The sequence below is a fragment of the Neofelis nebulosa genome, chromosome 11 (genome assembly GCF_028018385.1).
Source record: "Neofelis nebulosa isolate mNeoNeb1 chromosome 11, mNeoNeb1.pri, whole genome shotgun sequence".
Taxonomy (NCBI): domain Eukaryota; kingdom Metazoa; phylum Chordata; class Mammalia; order Carnivora; family Felidae; genus Neofelis; species Neofelis nebulosa.
The window spans coordinates 81909251-81926211 of NC_080792.1; the positions used below are offsets into that span (position 1 = coordinate 81909251).

Below are 16961 nucleotides of genomic sequence, written 5' to 3' on the forward strand. Positions count from 1 at the left end.
GAGTATTTCATCAACTTTGCCCGTTGAAAAGAAAAATAATTGGTCCGAAAGCTGTAATTGTGTTATGTTTAATATTCATGGTTGGGTTTGGAGGGCTGTTCCAACACTCCCTCGCTCCAGCCCCTCTCTAATGAAAATCACGCCGTAGGAGTCGGCTCTCGCCCGCCAATTAAAATAAAAGACACCAGAACCTTCCAAAGACTCCAGCAGAGGAGCATCTATCTGATGGGCAGGAAAACGTGCTGGAACGGGGAGGGAGGCCCACTCTGGTTGGTCCTGTGCTAAGAGCTCTGAATAACTTATTCTAACACTTACAGATGGAGCAAACACAACATTTACGCCCCGCACCCCGCTCGCTCGCTGACAGCAGGGAGCAGGGCACCACAACTTCCTATTTGTCAGGGCCAGAAGTAAGCTCCGAGACTCTCTGGCTGGGGCGGGGGGGCTCGCTTCCCATTGGTTTGGATTAAATAGTCCTGTATGATAATAAGGCAAGCCGTATCCGATGGCAGAGATGAAGCCTATTCAGACTCTGGCTCAGCAGTTTCATTTAGAAGGACCTGACCTAAAGCTGGATTTCTATCCAGAAAATAGACGGGACAAATAAGAAACCTTTAAAATGGAAGTGTGTGTGTGTTATATATATAATATATATATATATTATATATATATATATTATGTGTGTGTTATATATATAATATATATATATATTATGTGTGTGTTATATATATATATATATATATATATATATAATTTTTTTTTTTAAAGAAATCACAGGATTCTGTTTTGTCTCACTGAACTTGGGCTATTAGAGAGGACCTTACATACAACCTTATCTGCCAAAATCAATAGCTCTGTCTATATACCACTGATGATGGCCTCTGGCGAACGATTCACTTGAAACAGCAACTGGAAGAACACGCAGTTTTAAAGTAGGACTAGCCAGTTTAATGATCCAACTCCAGGGTCGGCTCAGAGCTCTGTTTAACACATACACAAAGCTGTATGTCTCTGGGGTTTAGAGCCCTCCTTACGGTGTCCACGAAGAGCAGTAGGACCCGGGGAATGGTCACTCAACCTTTCTGGCCCTCGTTCCTCAGCTGGGCCAGCACTGGATGGCCCTGAAGAGCTCTGTGAGCAGTAATGGTGATATACGGGACGCCCAAATAATACGGCACAAGATCCCAAACCGGAAACATGGAAATATTTAGCTTACGTTAATGTCCTTGTAGATTTTAAATTTTAATCAGATGAGTACACTCGGAATAACCTATTTTATGGCCAGTTGATTTTCAACAATGGTACTGAGACAGTTCAATGGGGGAAAGAACACTCTTTTCAACAGATGGTGCTGGGACTCCAGGGCATCCACATGTGAGAGAATGAGGCCAGACTCCTATCTCACAACATACAAAAATCAACTCCAAATGCACTGGAGACCTTACTGTAGCAGCTCAAACTAGAAAACCTCTTTAGAGAGAACAGAAGAGTAAATCGTGGTGATCCTGGGCTAGGAAATGGCTTCTTCAATAGGACACCAACAGCACTGGTGACAGAAAAAAACAGATACACTGAACTTCACTCAAATTAAAAACGGTTGTGTTTCGGAGGATGCCACTGAGAGAGTGAAGGGACAACCCACACATTAGGAGCAAATACTTACAAATCCTATCTGAGAAAGGATTGGTATCTGTAATCTATGAAAGACTCTTACAACTCAGTAAATAAAAAGACAACCCAGCTAAAAAATGGGCCAAGGATCTGAATGGACACTCATCCGATGAGGCCAAAAAGCAAATGAAAGGGTGTTCAACATCATCAGCCACCGGGAGAATGAAAATCAAAATCACAATGAGCTACCCCTCATACCGTTACGCTGTAATTAGAGACCAGAGTAAGTACGGGCCAGGCGGTGGAGAAATCAGAAGCGTCACCCACTGCCAGTGGGGTGTGAAACGGCGCAGTCACTTTCAAAGAAAGCGTCTAAGTTCCCGAGATGGGTAAACGTTGAGTTACCATATAAGCCAGGAACTCCACTCCTAAGTATATATCCAAGAAAACTGAAAACATACGTCTACACAAAAATTTGTACCTGAATGACGACAGCAGTATTCATAATAGTCAGAAAGTGGAAATAACCCAGATGTTCATTAACTGATGAACGAATAATGTGGCATACTCACACAATGAATACTGTCTGTCCATAAAAAGGAATAAAGTAGTGATTCATGCTACAACACACGTTTATCTCGGAAATAACTATGCCAAGTGGAAGGAGCCAGTCACGACGGGTCACATTTTATAGGATTCCATTTATAGGAAATGTCCCAAGCAGATGGGGATGATGGTGACGGTCGCACGACCCTGTGGATGTTACACTCAATTGTACAGTTTAAACTGGTGAGTTGTAGGCATGTGAATTTTATCTCAATAAAGCTGCTAAAAATTTAAATAACCTTGAGATTACGGGGAGAAAAAAGCAGTGGGAATTGTTGGTGCAGTGCCGTTGCCTTGACAACCCACTACCAACCTGACCTAGGCCCTCACCACCACATCCGATTTAGATCCTCCCTGCAGAGCACGGATGAGCTGCTCGGTTCCAGATCCCCGGTGTCATGGCGGGGAATGAGCAGGTCACCGATGAGAAGACTGAGAACAACAGACAGAACGGGAAGGGGCCTCATTCAACACAGCCCTTGACTGCCAACTATTTTATTGAAATCACGGAAGAGAAGATGGGAGTTCTGGTTCTGGCCAAGAGGAACTAAAGCCCGTGACCACCTCTGTCTCCTGCTGAACTACAACCAAAACCTCCGGATGCAACACAAAAACCAAATACCTGAAGACTCTGGAGAGTCAACCCGAGACGCTGGGCTACGGAGGCCGTGGGCACGTGGGGGTCCTCTTGCTCATAGCCACGCCCCGGAGCGGTACGTGCAACAGGAGCTAAAGCTCCAAAAAAATCCCACCACCTTTCTGAAGAACCACGGAAAGGGGCCCCTGCAGTGCAAACAATGTGTGTGTTGTCGGGGGGGGGGGGGGGGAGTGCTCTGTGGGGATTTCTCCCTCTTTTCTCTGGTGCTTTGCCCCAAAGGCAGACTCTAGTCACAGGGTTGCACGGTGGTAGCAAAGCAGGCAGGTAAAACTCTGAGAGAAACGCCCTCTTCCGGTGAGAGGCCCAAGGGAAAGGAGCACCTAAAAGGCTGGAGAGTGCAGGGTTGAAGGGAGGAGGGCGCTAAAGGAAAGCCTCTTACACATCCACGAATCCCAGGCTCATCTCCGAGCTGCGCAGGTGAGATCCACATCAGCAGAGCAAAGGCCGTGCGATCTCAACTAAGATTTAAACCGCTGCCATCTCCCGAGGAGCTGAATAGACATTTTTTCCTGAGGACAGAGGTGACCAACAGACACAGGACAAGATGCTCAACACCACTCATCATCCGGGAAATGCAAATCAAAACCACAATGAGATACGACCTCATGCCAGTTAGAATGGCTAGTATCGAAGAGAAATAACAAGGGGGGTGCCTGGGTGGCTCACTCGATTAAACACCTGACTCTTGATTTGGGGTCAGGTCACGATCTCACGGTTGTGAGATCGAGCCCCGCGTCGGGCTCTGTGCTGACGGCTCGGAGCCTGGAGCCTGCTTCGGATTCTGTTGTCCCCTCTCTCTCTGCCCCTCCCCCGCTCAATGCTCTGTCTCACTCTGTCTCAAAAATTAATACAAACATTAAAAAAATATTCAAATTCCATCACTGGTTATTTACCCAAAGAAAACAAAACCACTAATTTGAAAAGATGCATGGCATCCCCATGTTCACTGCAGCATTATTTACAAGAGCCAAGATTCGGAAGCAACTTAAGCGTCTGTTGGTGGATGGATAAAGACGTAGTGTGTATATACAATGGAACACTACTCAGCCACAAAAAACGTCACAAAGTCTCTCCTCCTACAACGTGCATGGACCTAGAAGGTATTATACTACCTGAAATAAATCAAAGAGAAAAAGACAAATACCATATGATGTCACAGATATGGAACCTAAAAAACAAAACGAGATCAAACCAAAAACAGACACAGACTCATAAATACGGAGAATGAACCCGTGGCTGCCGGAGCAAAGGGAGGTTGGGAGGATGAGCAAAATGGTGAAGGAGACTAAGAGGACACAGAATCCCAGTTATAAAATAAATAAGTCACAGAGATGAAAAGTACAGCAAAGGGAATACAGTCCAGAATGTTATAAAAATATTGTATGGTAATAGATGGTAACTACCCTTATTCTGCTGATAACGGATAGGTGGATAAAACGGCTGATCACCATGTTGTACATGTGAAACTAATATAACATTATATGTCAACCAATGTTTCAACTGAAAAAAGTAAAAGACCACTACCATCTCAGACTAACCCCTGGGGAGCTGGGTTGCATATGTGTGGGACAGAGCGAGACCCGCATAAAAAAAAACCTTTGAAAATTGAGCGGACACTTGCATATCCACCCACAGGAGACAGAACTTCCAGTCTGAACTTAACCAGGACGGCTGCCTATTGAAAACAAAAATCTTAACATTCTCCAGAGGATTATACAATAGGATCCAAAGCAGACACAACGTAACACTCCAAATGTGCAGGGTATAGTCCTAAATTACTTGACATACCCCCCACCCCACCCCTGCAAACACACACACACACACACACACACACCCAGGAAAATGTGGCCCACTCTCATGGGAAAAAACAACCCAGACTTGGGGAATCATCAATGACTTTCAAAGCAGCTACTGTGACTATATTCCAAGGAGTAAAGGTAAAAATGGTAAGAGAGAATGATGTTCTGAACAGAGAAAGAGATCTAAGTGGAAATTTTGAACTAAAAATATCTGAAACAAAAAATTCACTGAAGGGGCTCAGTAGGAACATGGGGATGCCAGAGGAAAGAAGGCGGCCATGAACCTGAAATTAAATGGATACTTATGCAGTCTGAAGAACAGAAAGTTTAGGGAAGAAAATGAACATATAGCATCAGTGGCTGATGGACAGTATCCAAAGGTCTGACTTTGACATCACTGGAGTCCCAGGAGGGGAGGGGATGAGCGCAGAAAAAAAATATCTGAAGAAGTAATGACCGAAAACTTTCTAAATTTTGTAGAAGACAAAAATTCACAGATTTAAATGCTCGGTGAACGCCAAACAGGTTAAACAACAACAACAACACCAAAGTGGCTTATTTCCTGCAGTCTTCCTCTTGGTAATCTATTCAAGCTTGTCATAAATGTTCTCATTCCCAGGCCATTAATTCATTTTTGCCTTCAGTGAACAAATACATAGTTTCATTTAATTAAAAATACCATTGATCGTAAGAAGCACCGTTACTTTGGGTAACATTTAAAAATGCTGCCAATTTCATGATGCCCTTGTAAACGGCAAGTCCTGATTTCACAGAGGTGAAAACGTAAAAAGAGATGGGCATCTTAGAGTAAATACAAAGCTTTGTGTTGGGCACTCACTGAGCACTAGACTGACACTCTGGGGAGGAATGTGAGTGTCGGTGGTACTCCGCTATTCCTCACTCTTCTTGCTTTACCAGGAAAGGACGAAGGGTGCATTCAGAAGAAGTCACTGATCTACAGTGTTAAAACTCTCATGCAGAGCCACACCTCCCTCTGTCCCTGCTTTATAGCCCTTCTCTCCCAGCAGGGGAAAGGCAGAGGCATGATCCAACCAGAGCTGTTTCCAGGCAATCATTCTCTTCAACTTCATCAGACTCTAACCTGCTTCTTGTGGACAGGGTGACAGGCTAGGTGAGCTTTTTCCGTGTGTGTGTGTGTGTGTGTGTGTGTGTGTGTGTGTTTAATGCTTATTTCTGAAGGAGAGAGCATGAGCAGGAAAGGCAGAGAGAGAGGGAGATAGAGAATCAGATGCAGGCTCTAGGCTGGCAGCATGGAGCCCAATGCGGGGCTCGAACACACAAACTGAGAGATCATGACCTGAACTGAAGTTGGACGCTTAACCAACTGAGCCACCCAGGTGCCCTGCTATTTTTTCCTTTTTAATTTCAGCCTATCAGTCCCCCCTGCTTCCCACCCCTCCCCCAAGCTCCTTACAAAATTCTACCCATGTTTGCTGATTTCCTTATGTTAATGAAAAATTATTTTTGTCCTAACCTGGGACAGTTTCATGTATCTTTACAGTCCACTACACTCTTAGGTTGTTGATAGAGTATGAAGAGAGTGCAGTAGGATTAAGTTTAAATATAAAAAAGGAGGTTCCAGGCTTTTACAAGTGCATTGACCATTATAGTGGCAGCCAGAACTACATATAGTTCTCTTCATAGTATTTGACCCCTTTCTGCCTCTGTTGAAATGAAACATAAGCTGTATGAGCCTGGGTGTGCATTTCTAGTGAGATCCTACTCATAGCTCATTAAGCCTTTGGGGAAACACACGCACACACGACTTCCCTCTACCGATCTGAAAGCCTACATTCTTTATTCTTTTCTTTTTCCAGACATAATTTTTTAACACCCGTGTTTCAAGTTCTTTGTGCTTACACTGCTTTTCTGCTTCACAGAGAATGACCTCCTATATCATGGTCACCAGCAGAGTGGTCAAACAGCTGGCATGCAGTTGTAGGACTGCCCTGATGAAATGCCACCTTGCACACCGCCTCCTGAATGCCAAACCACTAGTCTGTTCCTTTCACCCCACAGAGACAGGGGATTAAGAAACAAACAAAAAACATAACATTCGTTTCCTAATAAAACAGGCTTAACATGGTCAAATCAGCACTTGACAATGACCAGAGAGGGGTGCCTGGGCGGCTCAGTCGGTTGGGCATCCGACTTTGGCTCAGGTCATGATCTCGCGGTTCGTGCGTTTGAGCCCCACGTTGGGCTCCGTGCTGAGCCTGGAGACTGCTTCGGATTCTGTGTCTCGCTCCCTCCCTCCCTCCCTCTCTCTGCCTCTCCCCTGCTTGTGCTCTTTCAAAAATAAACATTAAAAAAAATTTTAAAGAAAGAAAGAAAGGGGAAGGAAGGGAGGGAGGGAGGGAGGGAGGAAGGGAGGGAGGGAGGGAGGGAGGGAGGGAGGGAGGGAGGGAGGGAGGAAGGAAGGAAGGAAACGCCCAGAGAACCATTTTACACAGGGCCTTTAGCCCCTCAGACAGCCTTGCTCCAGGGGAAAAATTCAGCTTTACAGAGTCTGAAGTCTGTAGGTCTCCTAACTGGACAAGGATCCTGTTCAGCCAACAAGGGTCAGGAAAACCTGGCTTTAACTGCCCTGCAACCGACTAGACTAAGTTAGGCAGAAGGGAGCCGTCTCTTCTCTGGAACACTACCGTGCTGTCCTGTGAGCCGAGCTGTAGCTGAACACCTACCTAAATGCTCACGCTGTAAACAAACTCTGAAGCATAAGCTACAATCCGAAACCCTTCCATTTGGACGCCCGCAGGAGTCCTCTGCATTTGCTCTCCTGGAAAGCGGTTAGTAGCTACTAGGTCCCTGGAGGGAGATCCTATCAGATAAGCCTGGAGCCTTTGTACAGCTCAGTCTACAAACTCAAACATGGGAGTAGAACTACAAACTGATTGGTTTCTTTTGCTGTGCCTCACGCGGTGCCGCTTATCAAGCCTGGTTTTGTTTTGTTTTGAAATAGAAAAATGGGACCTACACTGAGGAGTTCAATTCTCGAGCTCAGAAATCATCAGCCATTTTAGGAAGCCTTGAGAAAAAAATTTTCTTTCGATAGAGCACACTCACATAATCTGTTTGCTCTAGGGGAAGAGGGTAGCAGAGGGGTGAAGGTCAGGAGTTGAAAATATTATTTGACACGATAATTATTTTTGCAAGCTGCTGCAGCGGTGCGGGTGCGGCCGAGGTCTGGGACTTGGCACGCAGGAGTGCCCGCCTCGCGATCCGATCCCCCCCACCGAGCAGCCCACCACCTGCAGCCCGGGGCCGGGGCCGGGCCCGGCGAAGGGGGAGGGGGAGGGGGGCGCCGGCAGACCCTGGCCTCTAGCCATGCTACCTCTCTTCGGGGCACCGGATCAGACAAGGCAGATAACCAGCCAAAAAAAGAGAAAAGAAAAAAAAAGACAAGGAAAAGAAAAGACAAGGGGGAGAGGGAATGGGCAGAGAAAAAGACCTAAAATTTGGACTCAGAGGGTCTTTTCAAACACTTTAATCCTTTCGTGCTGATGGTTCCTGGAGCGTCGTGGCTGGCACTGGACCCTGTACCAGGAAAATCCGACTCCCTAAGCCAAAGCGTTAAAGAGAAGACTGCTAATCAGCTAAAGAGAAACTGGAATCTGCTCCCATCAAGTCCCTTTCTCCCCCCATCACCAGAGGGACACCAGAGTGTTCTGAAATACACTCTTGACATCATTTGGCAGGCAACCCTATTCTGTTGAACAGGATTCAGCCCTTAGGTTATTGTTTTTAATATCAGAAAGTGAGCTTTTAAATGCCAAACAAATTTTGCAGCAGGGGAACAAAAGATATTCCAAGTGGTCTCACTGGACCTTCTACCAACTGTGTCCACCAAATGGCTGAAAAGACCACCTTCCCGGAGCGTTTCAGAAACGAGGTGGAGACCCAGCTCTGTCCAACTATTACCTAATGCAAGACTTTGTTCTCCACGTTCACAGGGGCGGTATTTAAGGATCAGGGCTGAGCTGAGGCGGGCGAGGCTGTGGAGCGAGCACGCAGCGGTGTGAGCAGCAGAGGGACTGAGCGAGAACAGTGGTGCCGAGCCGAGGGGCAGAGCCTCGGCAGGAGCTCCCGTGGCTACGAGACGCGGCTCCTCACTCAGACTTACCTCCTGTCCATGTTGCCACTGACCATGAGGTTGGGAGGGCTGTCGCTGAGGTTGACGCAAGTGAAATCCCCGAGCGCGTTACCCAGCTTCGAGAGGCAGCGCTCTGCCTCCAGACTGTACACCAGGATCTGGGAAGGAAGGAAGACGCGTGGGTTTGCAGCTGCACACAGGAGGCCTACATGCAACACTTCTCACTGCAGCCTTGCCCAGGGCAGGGCCATTATTACTCCCCAGCTCCTTCTGTAAGGGACATGATCTGCCGCTTAATCTCCTTACCTTTTCCAAGGAGTGACAGTGTAGGGATATGGCTATTGGAATGACAAAAGGACACGCAAAAGAAAATAAAAGAACATCCCAAGAATTCCTCAGGCCAAGGTGCAAAATCCTAGGACACAAAAGAAAATGCCAAATGGGGATATGAGGTATCCCAATTTCCTAAGCCAGAAAAAGCAGCATAGAAAACAAGGGTCACTGACTGCTGAGAAGCTGCTTTCTGATTTTCTGGTGTCTGCAGACGAGCCAGCCTGTGTTCTCTTTATTTTTCCCCTCTCTCTGTGGATATCCCGGAAGGTAAAAACAACACTACAAGTATCCAGGAAGATGGACACTTAATCACTACATGACCAGTGATTCCTTTAGATTAAACTGCAAACCAAAACACAAAGCCTTGTTCCCAAACATTAAAAAAAATTTTTTTATTGATATAATTGGTATAATCATATTGGTATAATGAACATTCCCAAACATTTCTCTCTTCAGCCACTCTCAACTTGCTAATTTTAGGAGGCTCTGTTCTACAAGGTATAGAGGCAAATAAGGTATCCTTGATCACTAGACAATGTATTCATCATATCTGAACATTTCTGTGCTATCTCTCCAGCAAAAAGAAAAAAAAAGAGGATTTATGAGGAATCTTTCTAAAGAATATTTAAGTCTTTTACTAAAAAAAAAAAAACCTTAGTAATTCAGTGAATTAACATGAAATGCTTGCTATGCATTATTCACTGTTGTTAATACTGAAGATACACCCTTGCCCAAATTCACAGTTCAAGAGCCTCCTTGTTCACCCACACTCACACACACACACCCTCCCTGAACATGCATTCTATTGTGTTGGTCATGTGGTTAAATTTATTGAACTCAGAAGTTTTAATGTTAATATTTTGTAGATAGATTCTCCTCCCTTCTCACACACATGAAAATGAAATGTGCTATCTTTTTCTTCTCAACCTATACGATTACCAATTATCAGGATACAGATTCTTATTTCAGCACTGAGAGGTTGTGGGTCTCCACCTTGAAAACCACGATCTCTTCATCAACACACACTTCTAATAAGTGAACCTTTGGAAATGCTTCACAGTTAAAAAAAAAAAAGACTGATATTAATTAACTATTGTGAGCAGCACCTGAAAGGGGCTGAAAGGAAAGAGGCAATTTCAAAATTTAAACCGCCTTCCTAATCACAAAGACTACAGAGAGCAAGCTAAATTTTATTTTTATTTTCACGCAGTTGAAAGTAAGTTTGAGAAAATTCCAACAATTTTAAATGAAAACAATTTCAACAATTCTAAAATATCCAAAAGAAGTTCTTCTTCCAAGTAATATTGATTAGAAGTAATCAAATCTATCTATAGTGAGTAACCTAAAAGTTGCATAAAATCCATTCCTGGAAGGATAAGAACAATTCAAACAGCAACCTCATGGTCTCTCATAATTTCCACACTTCTGTATCATAATAGAGCTTTCAGTAGAGTTGTTAGACTCAATTTCTTTTTGTTTTTATAATAGTTCCACTTCCATCGTAGGAAGGTAGGCCTTAAAAGTGCAAAGGTCCGTGGTAAACCTAAGAATTAAAATCTGGTATTGAGTCCATCTTTACTTTTTCTAGTTCGTTTTTGACAAGTGGATAGGTCATCTCTGAGTGACACAGGGAACTCTGATCCCTCTCCGGAAAGACTGCAAATTCATCATAAAGGCATCAAAGTTCATAGCGAAGAGTCAAGTATTTTCTGAAATGTTTAATAATTCAATGAATCAGAATATCCAAAGAGTACCTTTACCATTAGGGTTAGTTAAAGACCACAGAGATTAGAAAACACATTACCCATCTCCGAGGCGGTTCTTTCCATGTTAAAAGTCCCTTAACGACCTTTACCATTTCTCCCTCCCTTGCTCGCTCCCTCCCACGCTCTCTCTCTTTTAATAAGGTTGAGCAAATGGGACTTCATTTTATCTGATTGCCACAGACTAGTGAGATTAATTATTCATGCTCACACTCCCCCTCTTGTTAAGACCATGCATTAGACTAATTTTTCTCTTTATTGCCCTAGTTGGGTGAGTCTCAACCCATGGCCACTTGACTCCCTCTCAGAGGTGTATGGATATGCTAGAAAGAAGGAAAATACTACCCAGAGCTAAAATCTTGGAGAAAATGTTCTGCATTCATGTGACCGCCAAATCAATAGATGCTGCTGGGGATTTTTCCTTTTAAGTACCAAGCGAATGTTGCAGAAGAGCCTACATAGTGATTACAGAGCAAATTTTTATTTTAAGAATTATCTACAATGACCAACAGCTATTTTGCAGAGGTAACTATAGGATGTGCGGTGTTACAGTCGCAGGACACTGGGTGGCCCTCCCTGCTCTTTGGCTTCCAGGCAGATCGAGAGGGCACCAGATGGAAGCAAACACCATAGACAAAGAACTTCAGCAGAAAGTTTTTTTCTGTGTTTTTTCCTCCTCTAAGTAAAAACCTTAAAATATCTTCATAAATCCTAGTCTTAGAATCCAAACTTTAAATTCTGTTAGCTATTCAGATGTCTTTGAAATTCTTTTCTTAAAAAAAATTGTTTTCTGATTTCAAACGTAACAGATCTTGTAACAAATTCTAACACAACAGAATTAAATAAGGAGTGGTAACCTTCTGTAGGTCAATCTCAGAAATAACTACACTTCGGCAGTTCGGTGTATATACCGCTAGACTTTTTCTGACACAGGTCTGCCTTGCCTTTCTACATGTGCGTGCGTGTGTGTGTGTGTGTGTGTGTGTGTGTGTGTAAAACTGTTTTTTCCCTGAATGGGATTATTGTTTTATAACTTGTTTTTCCTACTTAAACAACAGGAGAGTCCTTTCTTCATTAGTATCTACAGATAAATCTTGTTCTTTTTAATGCCTGAATAGAATTTCTTATGGATGTGTAATTTCGTATTGATGGCTATTTGGGCTGTTAATAAATTTTTAGACAAAATAACGTACTTCGTTACTGCAACAAATATTATCAGTCATCTTCTTTGCAGTCGGTACTGGAATGAACAGGGACGGTGGGTGACACGTGGAGGCCTCAGCCTGCTGCCAGCTGCAACAAGCCGCCTCTTCACCAGCTGGTGCACGGCCACCGGCTGTCCTGCTCCTCGATATGTGGGACCCGCCTCTCTGAGGAGACCCACCTTACAGCCACGTCCTGGCCTCTGGTGTTGTAATGGCAAGGGCGGCAGGGTAGAATCAGGAAGTGGGGGGCGGCCACGGGGCCAGCATCTGGGATACCCCGGTGTGACCCGGAACACTCAGTGTGCCCAGGACTGGCCTTCCAACCAAAGCGTGAAGGCAAGAGCTGACCAACGGCTACCGTCCCTGCAGTGGGCGAGGCCCTTCACCCACCTAGTAAGAAGTGAATATCGCACGGCAGAGGTTTCCTAAATGTGGGCACGCTGTTACATTCATCATGAAACAGCACCCAGTTGCACACAGGAATCACCACGAAGAGATTACAGAGCCTCGCGGTCCCCGACTTTTGGTCACACACTGATGAATGAAGAAAGGAACTCCGTCTGTGTTTAGATTTTAAACTTACCAAAACAGTAAGTCCTCCTCATACACTTCTGTCAAAGGCATCACTCCAACACCCACCTGAGCAGCTGGCTGGCCTCCACAGGACCGCAGCACTGCCTTTCCCAAAAAGTGAGGAGTGGTCAGAAGCCTTCCTTAGGAGACAGCGGCATTTTCAAAAGCATGGTGAATTAAAGATCACTTGTCTGCTGCATGGGGGAGGGGCAGAGAGAGAGGGAGACAGAGGATCCAAAGTGCACTCCGGGCTGACAGAGAGCCCGACATGGGGCTTGATTCCACAAACTGTGAGATCACAACCCGAGCCGAAGTCAGAAGCTTAACTGGCTGAGCCGCCCAGGCACCCCCTCTGCTGCTATTTTAAAAAAGGGAAGAGACAAGGAGAGCGGAAGGTTGGCAGATGCTAGGCTGAGAGAGTCCAAGATAAAAGGCATGGGGGAGGGTATTTGAAATCTTTGGAGATGACAGTCTACCTACTTTTCTCTATTGATTCCCTAATAACCCGCCCCCACCACTACCACACATACTTTGCTCTTCTGAGGGGAGAAAGTCATGGTAAGAAGCCAGATTCTAGGGCATAAAGCAAACAGTCCTCACGTCCTCTCCTCTTCCACCCCAAGGAAGCTTATTTTGTGCTCTCTCTGTGCCTTTGGCAGAGTTCATCTCCTCTCGTCGGTAATGAGGGTATTTACTGTCTACACGCTTCAGCTGCTGTTTACGAGGTGCCGTCTCGAACGGCACGTCAGCTGCTTTTTCTCAGACCCGTGGTTCTCAAACACCGGAAACTGGTTCGGCCAGGCCAGCTGAGGCCGTGCTACCAAGCGCCATGCCACATGCCATAAAACACTGCCTCGGACTCAGACCCTAAGTTCCTTAGGGAAGAAATCCTATCATCCATTCCTGCAGCACTGATCCCCCAGCATGTGCTTGGAGATGAACTGATTGGTACATCGGCAAATCTGGTAACCACAGTCTGGTTCACGACAAATACGCAGATACACCTTTTTTTGCTTGACGCATTCCCCCATTTCTGGATGCCTAATCCCGTTATTGGCTTATACAAAGAATTACTTCATCCTACTCAAAACAGAAGGAGGTTCCACAGATCCCTCTCCAGACCATCCAGATTCTAGAGCACTCCAACTGTAGCCAGGCTAAGGTTTTCTCTGACAGCGCAGCAGACTAGAATATGGGGAAAACCCTCCTGTTTACAAACACTGAAAATGCTGCATAAGATTCAGTCTATTAAATATTCCTCAAACATTCTGTTTAACTCCTGAGAAATCAGAGAAATTCGGAGGAGCCAAAAACGAAGAGGGCGCTAAAACCAGAAAAGGAAGGGGCGCTCATGTCAGGGGCTGCTCTGAGGATATCTGCCAACGTCAGGAGCCCAGGAGCCTGGGGAGACAGGAGGCACGGTTTCTGGCCAGCACCAAGTGGAAACACCAGAACCGAGATGTCTGCCTATTGCTGGGGCCCTCGTACGGACGGGTACGCTCAGTAAAAATCAGACCAGTGGAGAAGCCTATCCATTGGCAAATAGAGCCTCTCTGGAAACTCGTGTCTGCCTCAGGTTCAGCTCAGTGTGGAAACTGTTTGCCCCGGGTCTGCCCTCACCCAGGTTCACAGTTTAAATTTATACTACCTGTAAGGCCCAAAGTACCTGGGTGGCTCAGTCAGTCAAGCGTCCAACTCTTTGATTTCAACTCAGGTCATGATCTCTCATTGGCAGGATAGAGCCCCCCCCCGCCCCTGCACATAGGGCTCTGTGCTGACAGTCTGGAGCCTGCTTGGGATTCTCTCTCCCTTTCTCAAAAATAAATAAATAGACATTTAAACTACTTGCAAGGCCCCAAAGCCCCCTGGCCTGGTAATTGAAGTATTTTCAGGTTGGTAACATGTCTCCTGGTAGCTGGCAGGGTCTTCTCAGGAGGAAGATCCTCTCAACCCAGGCCCCTTAGGAAACCTACAAATTGCTTTCCTTTTCTCCGCCATTGTGGTGTGGGCAGTTGACGGTCGTCTCCGTGTCTTCTCACAAGACTTTCCGGATCAAGCAATTCAGGGCCAAGGAACAAAAGCAGAATCATCCTATTCCCCAGTGGATTCAGATGAAAACCGGTAATAAAATCAGGTACAACTCCAAGAGGAGACACTGGAGAAGAACCCAGCTGCGTCTATAAGCGATCGCACACGAGATGGCACACACATTAATGCTGCGTGAGGCCCCATGTCCCTCCCCTATCACTCTGTAGACATCCCTACTACCTGAACAATAGACCTGTTTTACCGGGGAAATGATTTTTGTCTGTTACTATGGCTCTGCACCAGTAGGTTGGCTCAGTAAGAAATATGTGAGACCTTTTGATTGGAAAAAAACAAAGAACAAAAGGAAACCTACAAATCAAGATCAGCCAAATACAGCTCATAAAAAAAAAATCCCAAGGCGGGGTTGGGCAGGGGGGAGAGGAGAGAGGGAAAGAAACCACAAGAGACTCTTAAGGACAGAGAACAAACTGAGGGTTGATGGAGGAGGTGGGTGGGGGATGGGCTAGATGGGCATTAAGGAGGCACTTGTGATGGGCACTGGGTGTGGTATGTAAGTGATGGATCACTGAATTATCCTGAAACCAATATTAGTATGTTAACTAAAATTTAAATTAAAAGTAAAAATAAATAAATAGATAGATATTTATGAGGCTCAAAAAAAAATCCCAACTACAGAAAGGAACAACTCATCAAAAATGAGAGGTAGGAAACAAACTGATTAGACTTCCAAGGATATCAGATGTTTATTAGATAAAACAAAAAAACATATGCTGAAAATGTTTATAGAAATAAAATGGTGAGGAGTCAAAAGCATCAAAGAAGCCTCTGCAAAAACAAAACAAACAGAATTTCTAGAAATTACAAAGGCAACGGACGAGCTAGAGAATTCAAGTCCAAGGAATTCCATGAACTGGAGACAGATTTGAAGACGTCACCTAGAATGCAACACAGAGAGGCAGAGATGGAAAATGTGAGTGAGCAGCGCACAGCCCCGAGGAGAGGACAAGCTGGTCCAACACACATCTGCCCTGAGTTCTAGAGAGGAAGAACAGACAGGATGAGGGAGAGGAAAATTTCCACAATGGCTGAGAATGTTCTACAACTGGAAGGAGGAAGCACAAGAGATCCGATGGGAAAAATAAAAGTGCAGGCACACCTAGAAACATCAGAGAGAAACCACAGGAAAGTAAGACTGGGAGGAGGAAGAGGCCTGAGCACAATGACCGTGAGACTGACAGCCAAGCTCTCAGTGGACCCAGTGGAGTCCAAACCAATCGTCTCTCCAAAGGGCTGAGTGTAGAGGACTGTCAACCCACAGTTATAAAGGACCAGCAAAACTACCTTAGACTGAGGCCAAAAAAAAAGAGGTTCTTGGGGAAAAATACAGAGAACTCCTGCGCCTAGGAGACCCTCACTAAAGGAACTTCTGAAGAGTATATCTTTGGAAGGTGGAAAATCATTCCAGAAAAAAGGTCTGAGGTGCTGGAAGGAACGCTGAGCAAAGATTCAGGTAAATGTGCTTAAAAGTACGCAAATACCGATTATCCACAATAACACTGCCGATCTGGGTTAAATAAGTAGTTCAAACTGCACGTGGCCCTTATTCCAAACAGACAAGTGCCACGGGTCAGGGCACTGCACCACGGCCACAAAGATGCCGGCTGCCCAGGGGACCCTCTGGCACTATGGTGTGGAGTGGACAGGTACTTCCTGGAGACCTGTGCTGTGTTTGGCACCATGGGAGGGAATGAACGCGGATCTGATGAAAGAATGAGTGAGTGCTACACATCTCGGCCTGTGTCTATCGATCCCGGGCCCACGGCACACCGGCCTACAGAAGAGATCCGCTCCGTGCATACAAATGAACACGTTAAGTCCATTGGCTTTTCCACTCATGGCAACGTATTTAGCTGTTTCATAAGTGGGAGGTACAGTTCGTTCAGTACGGCTCTTGAGGTACAAAACTAGTAATGCCCATTTAAAACAATACAAAAGGTACAAGAGAAAAAGACTTCTCAGTCTTTGGGGTAGAATTTACTCATGTAAATGACCCAAGCTGCTGTCCTGACCCAACATAAATATAGCCTGCAAAAACGTGGTTAAAATTTCACTACAAAACAATGCAGGGCCAGCATATTCATACTCACATGCAAAGCTAAGTCAACAGCCTCTATAAATTCACAGATGAGCTAAGATTAAAAAAAAAAAAAAAAAAAAAAAAAAAGAGGAGGAAGACAGACAATTGGGGAG

General features: G+C 45.2%; 2 protein-coding genes across 4 annotated transcripts in view; one reads left to right on the plus strand and one right to left on the minus strand.

Annotated features, from left to right (window-relative positions):
• The window catches only part of FBXW8 (F-box and WD repeat domain containing 8), a 125986-nt gene that overhangs the window by 9012 nt on the left and 100013 nt on the right, over window positions 1–16961 (minus strand). For all 3 annotated transcript variants that reach the window (XM_058691160.1, XM_058691158.1, XM_058691159.1), the window contains exon 8: window positions 8819–8946. In XM_058691160.1, coding sequence (XP_058547143.1) covers window positions 8819–8946 — 128 coding nt within the window. The remainder of the gene's footprint in view (window positions 1–8818; window positions 8947–16961) is intronic.
• Window positions 11386–15101, plus strand: LOC131489840 (large ribosomal subunit protein eL39-like). The gene is made up of 2 exons (XM_058691712.1): window positions 11386–11409; window positions 14627–15101. The coding sequence occupies exons 1-2, from the start codon at window positions 11386–11388 to the stop codon at window positions 14843–14845; spliced, it is 243 nt and encodes an 80-aa protein (XP_058547695.1). The 3' UTR covers window positions 14846–15101.

What these genes read in the sequence shown, in the direction of transcription:
- LOC131489840 (XM_058691712.1), top strand. Translation starts at nt 11,386, where the DNA reads ATGACCAACAGCTATTTTGCAGAG. An exon ending in CCAACAGCTATTTTGCAGAG is followed by an intron (nt 11,410 to 14,626) that starts GTAACTATAGGA and finishes CAGGCCCCTTAG; the next exon opens with GAAACCTACAAATTGCTTTC.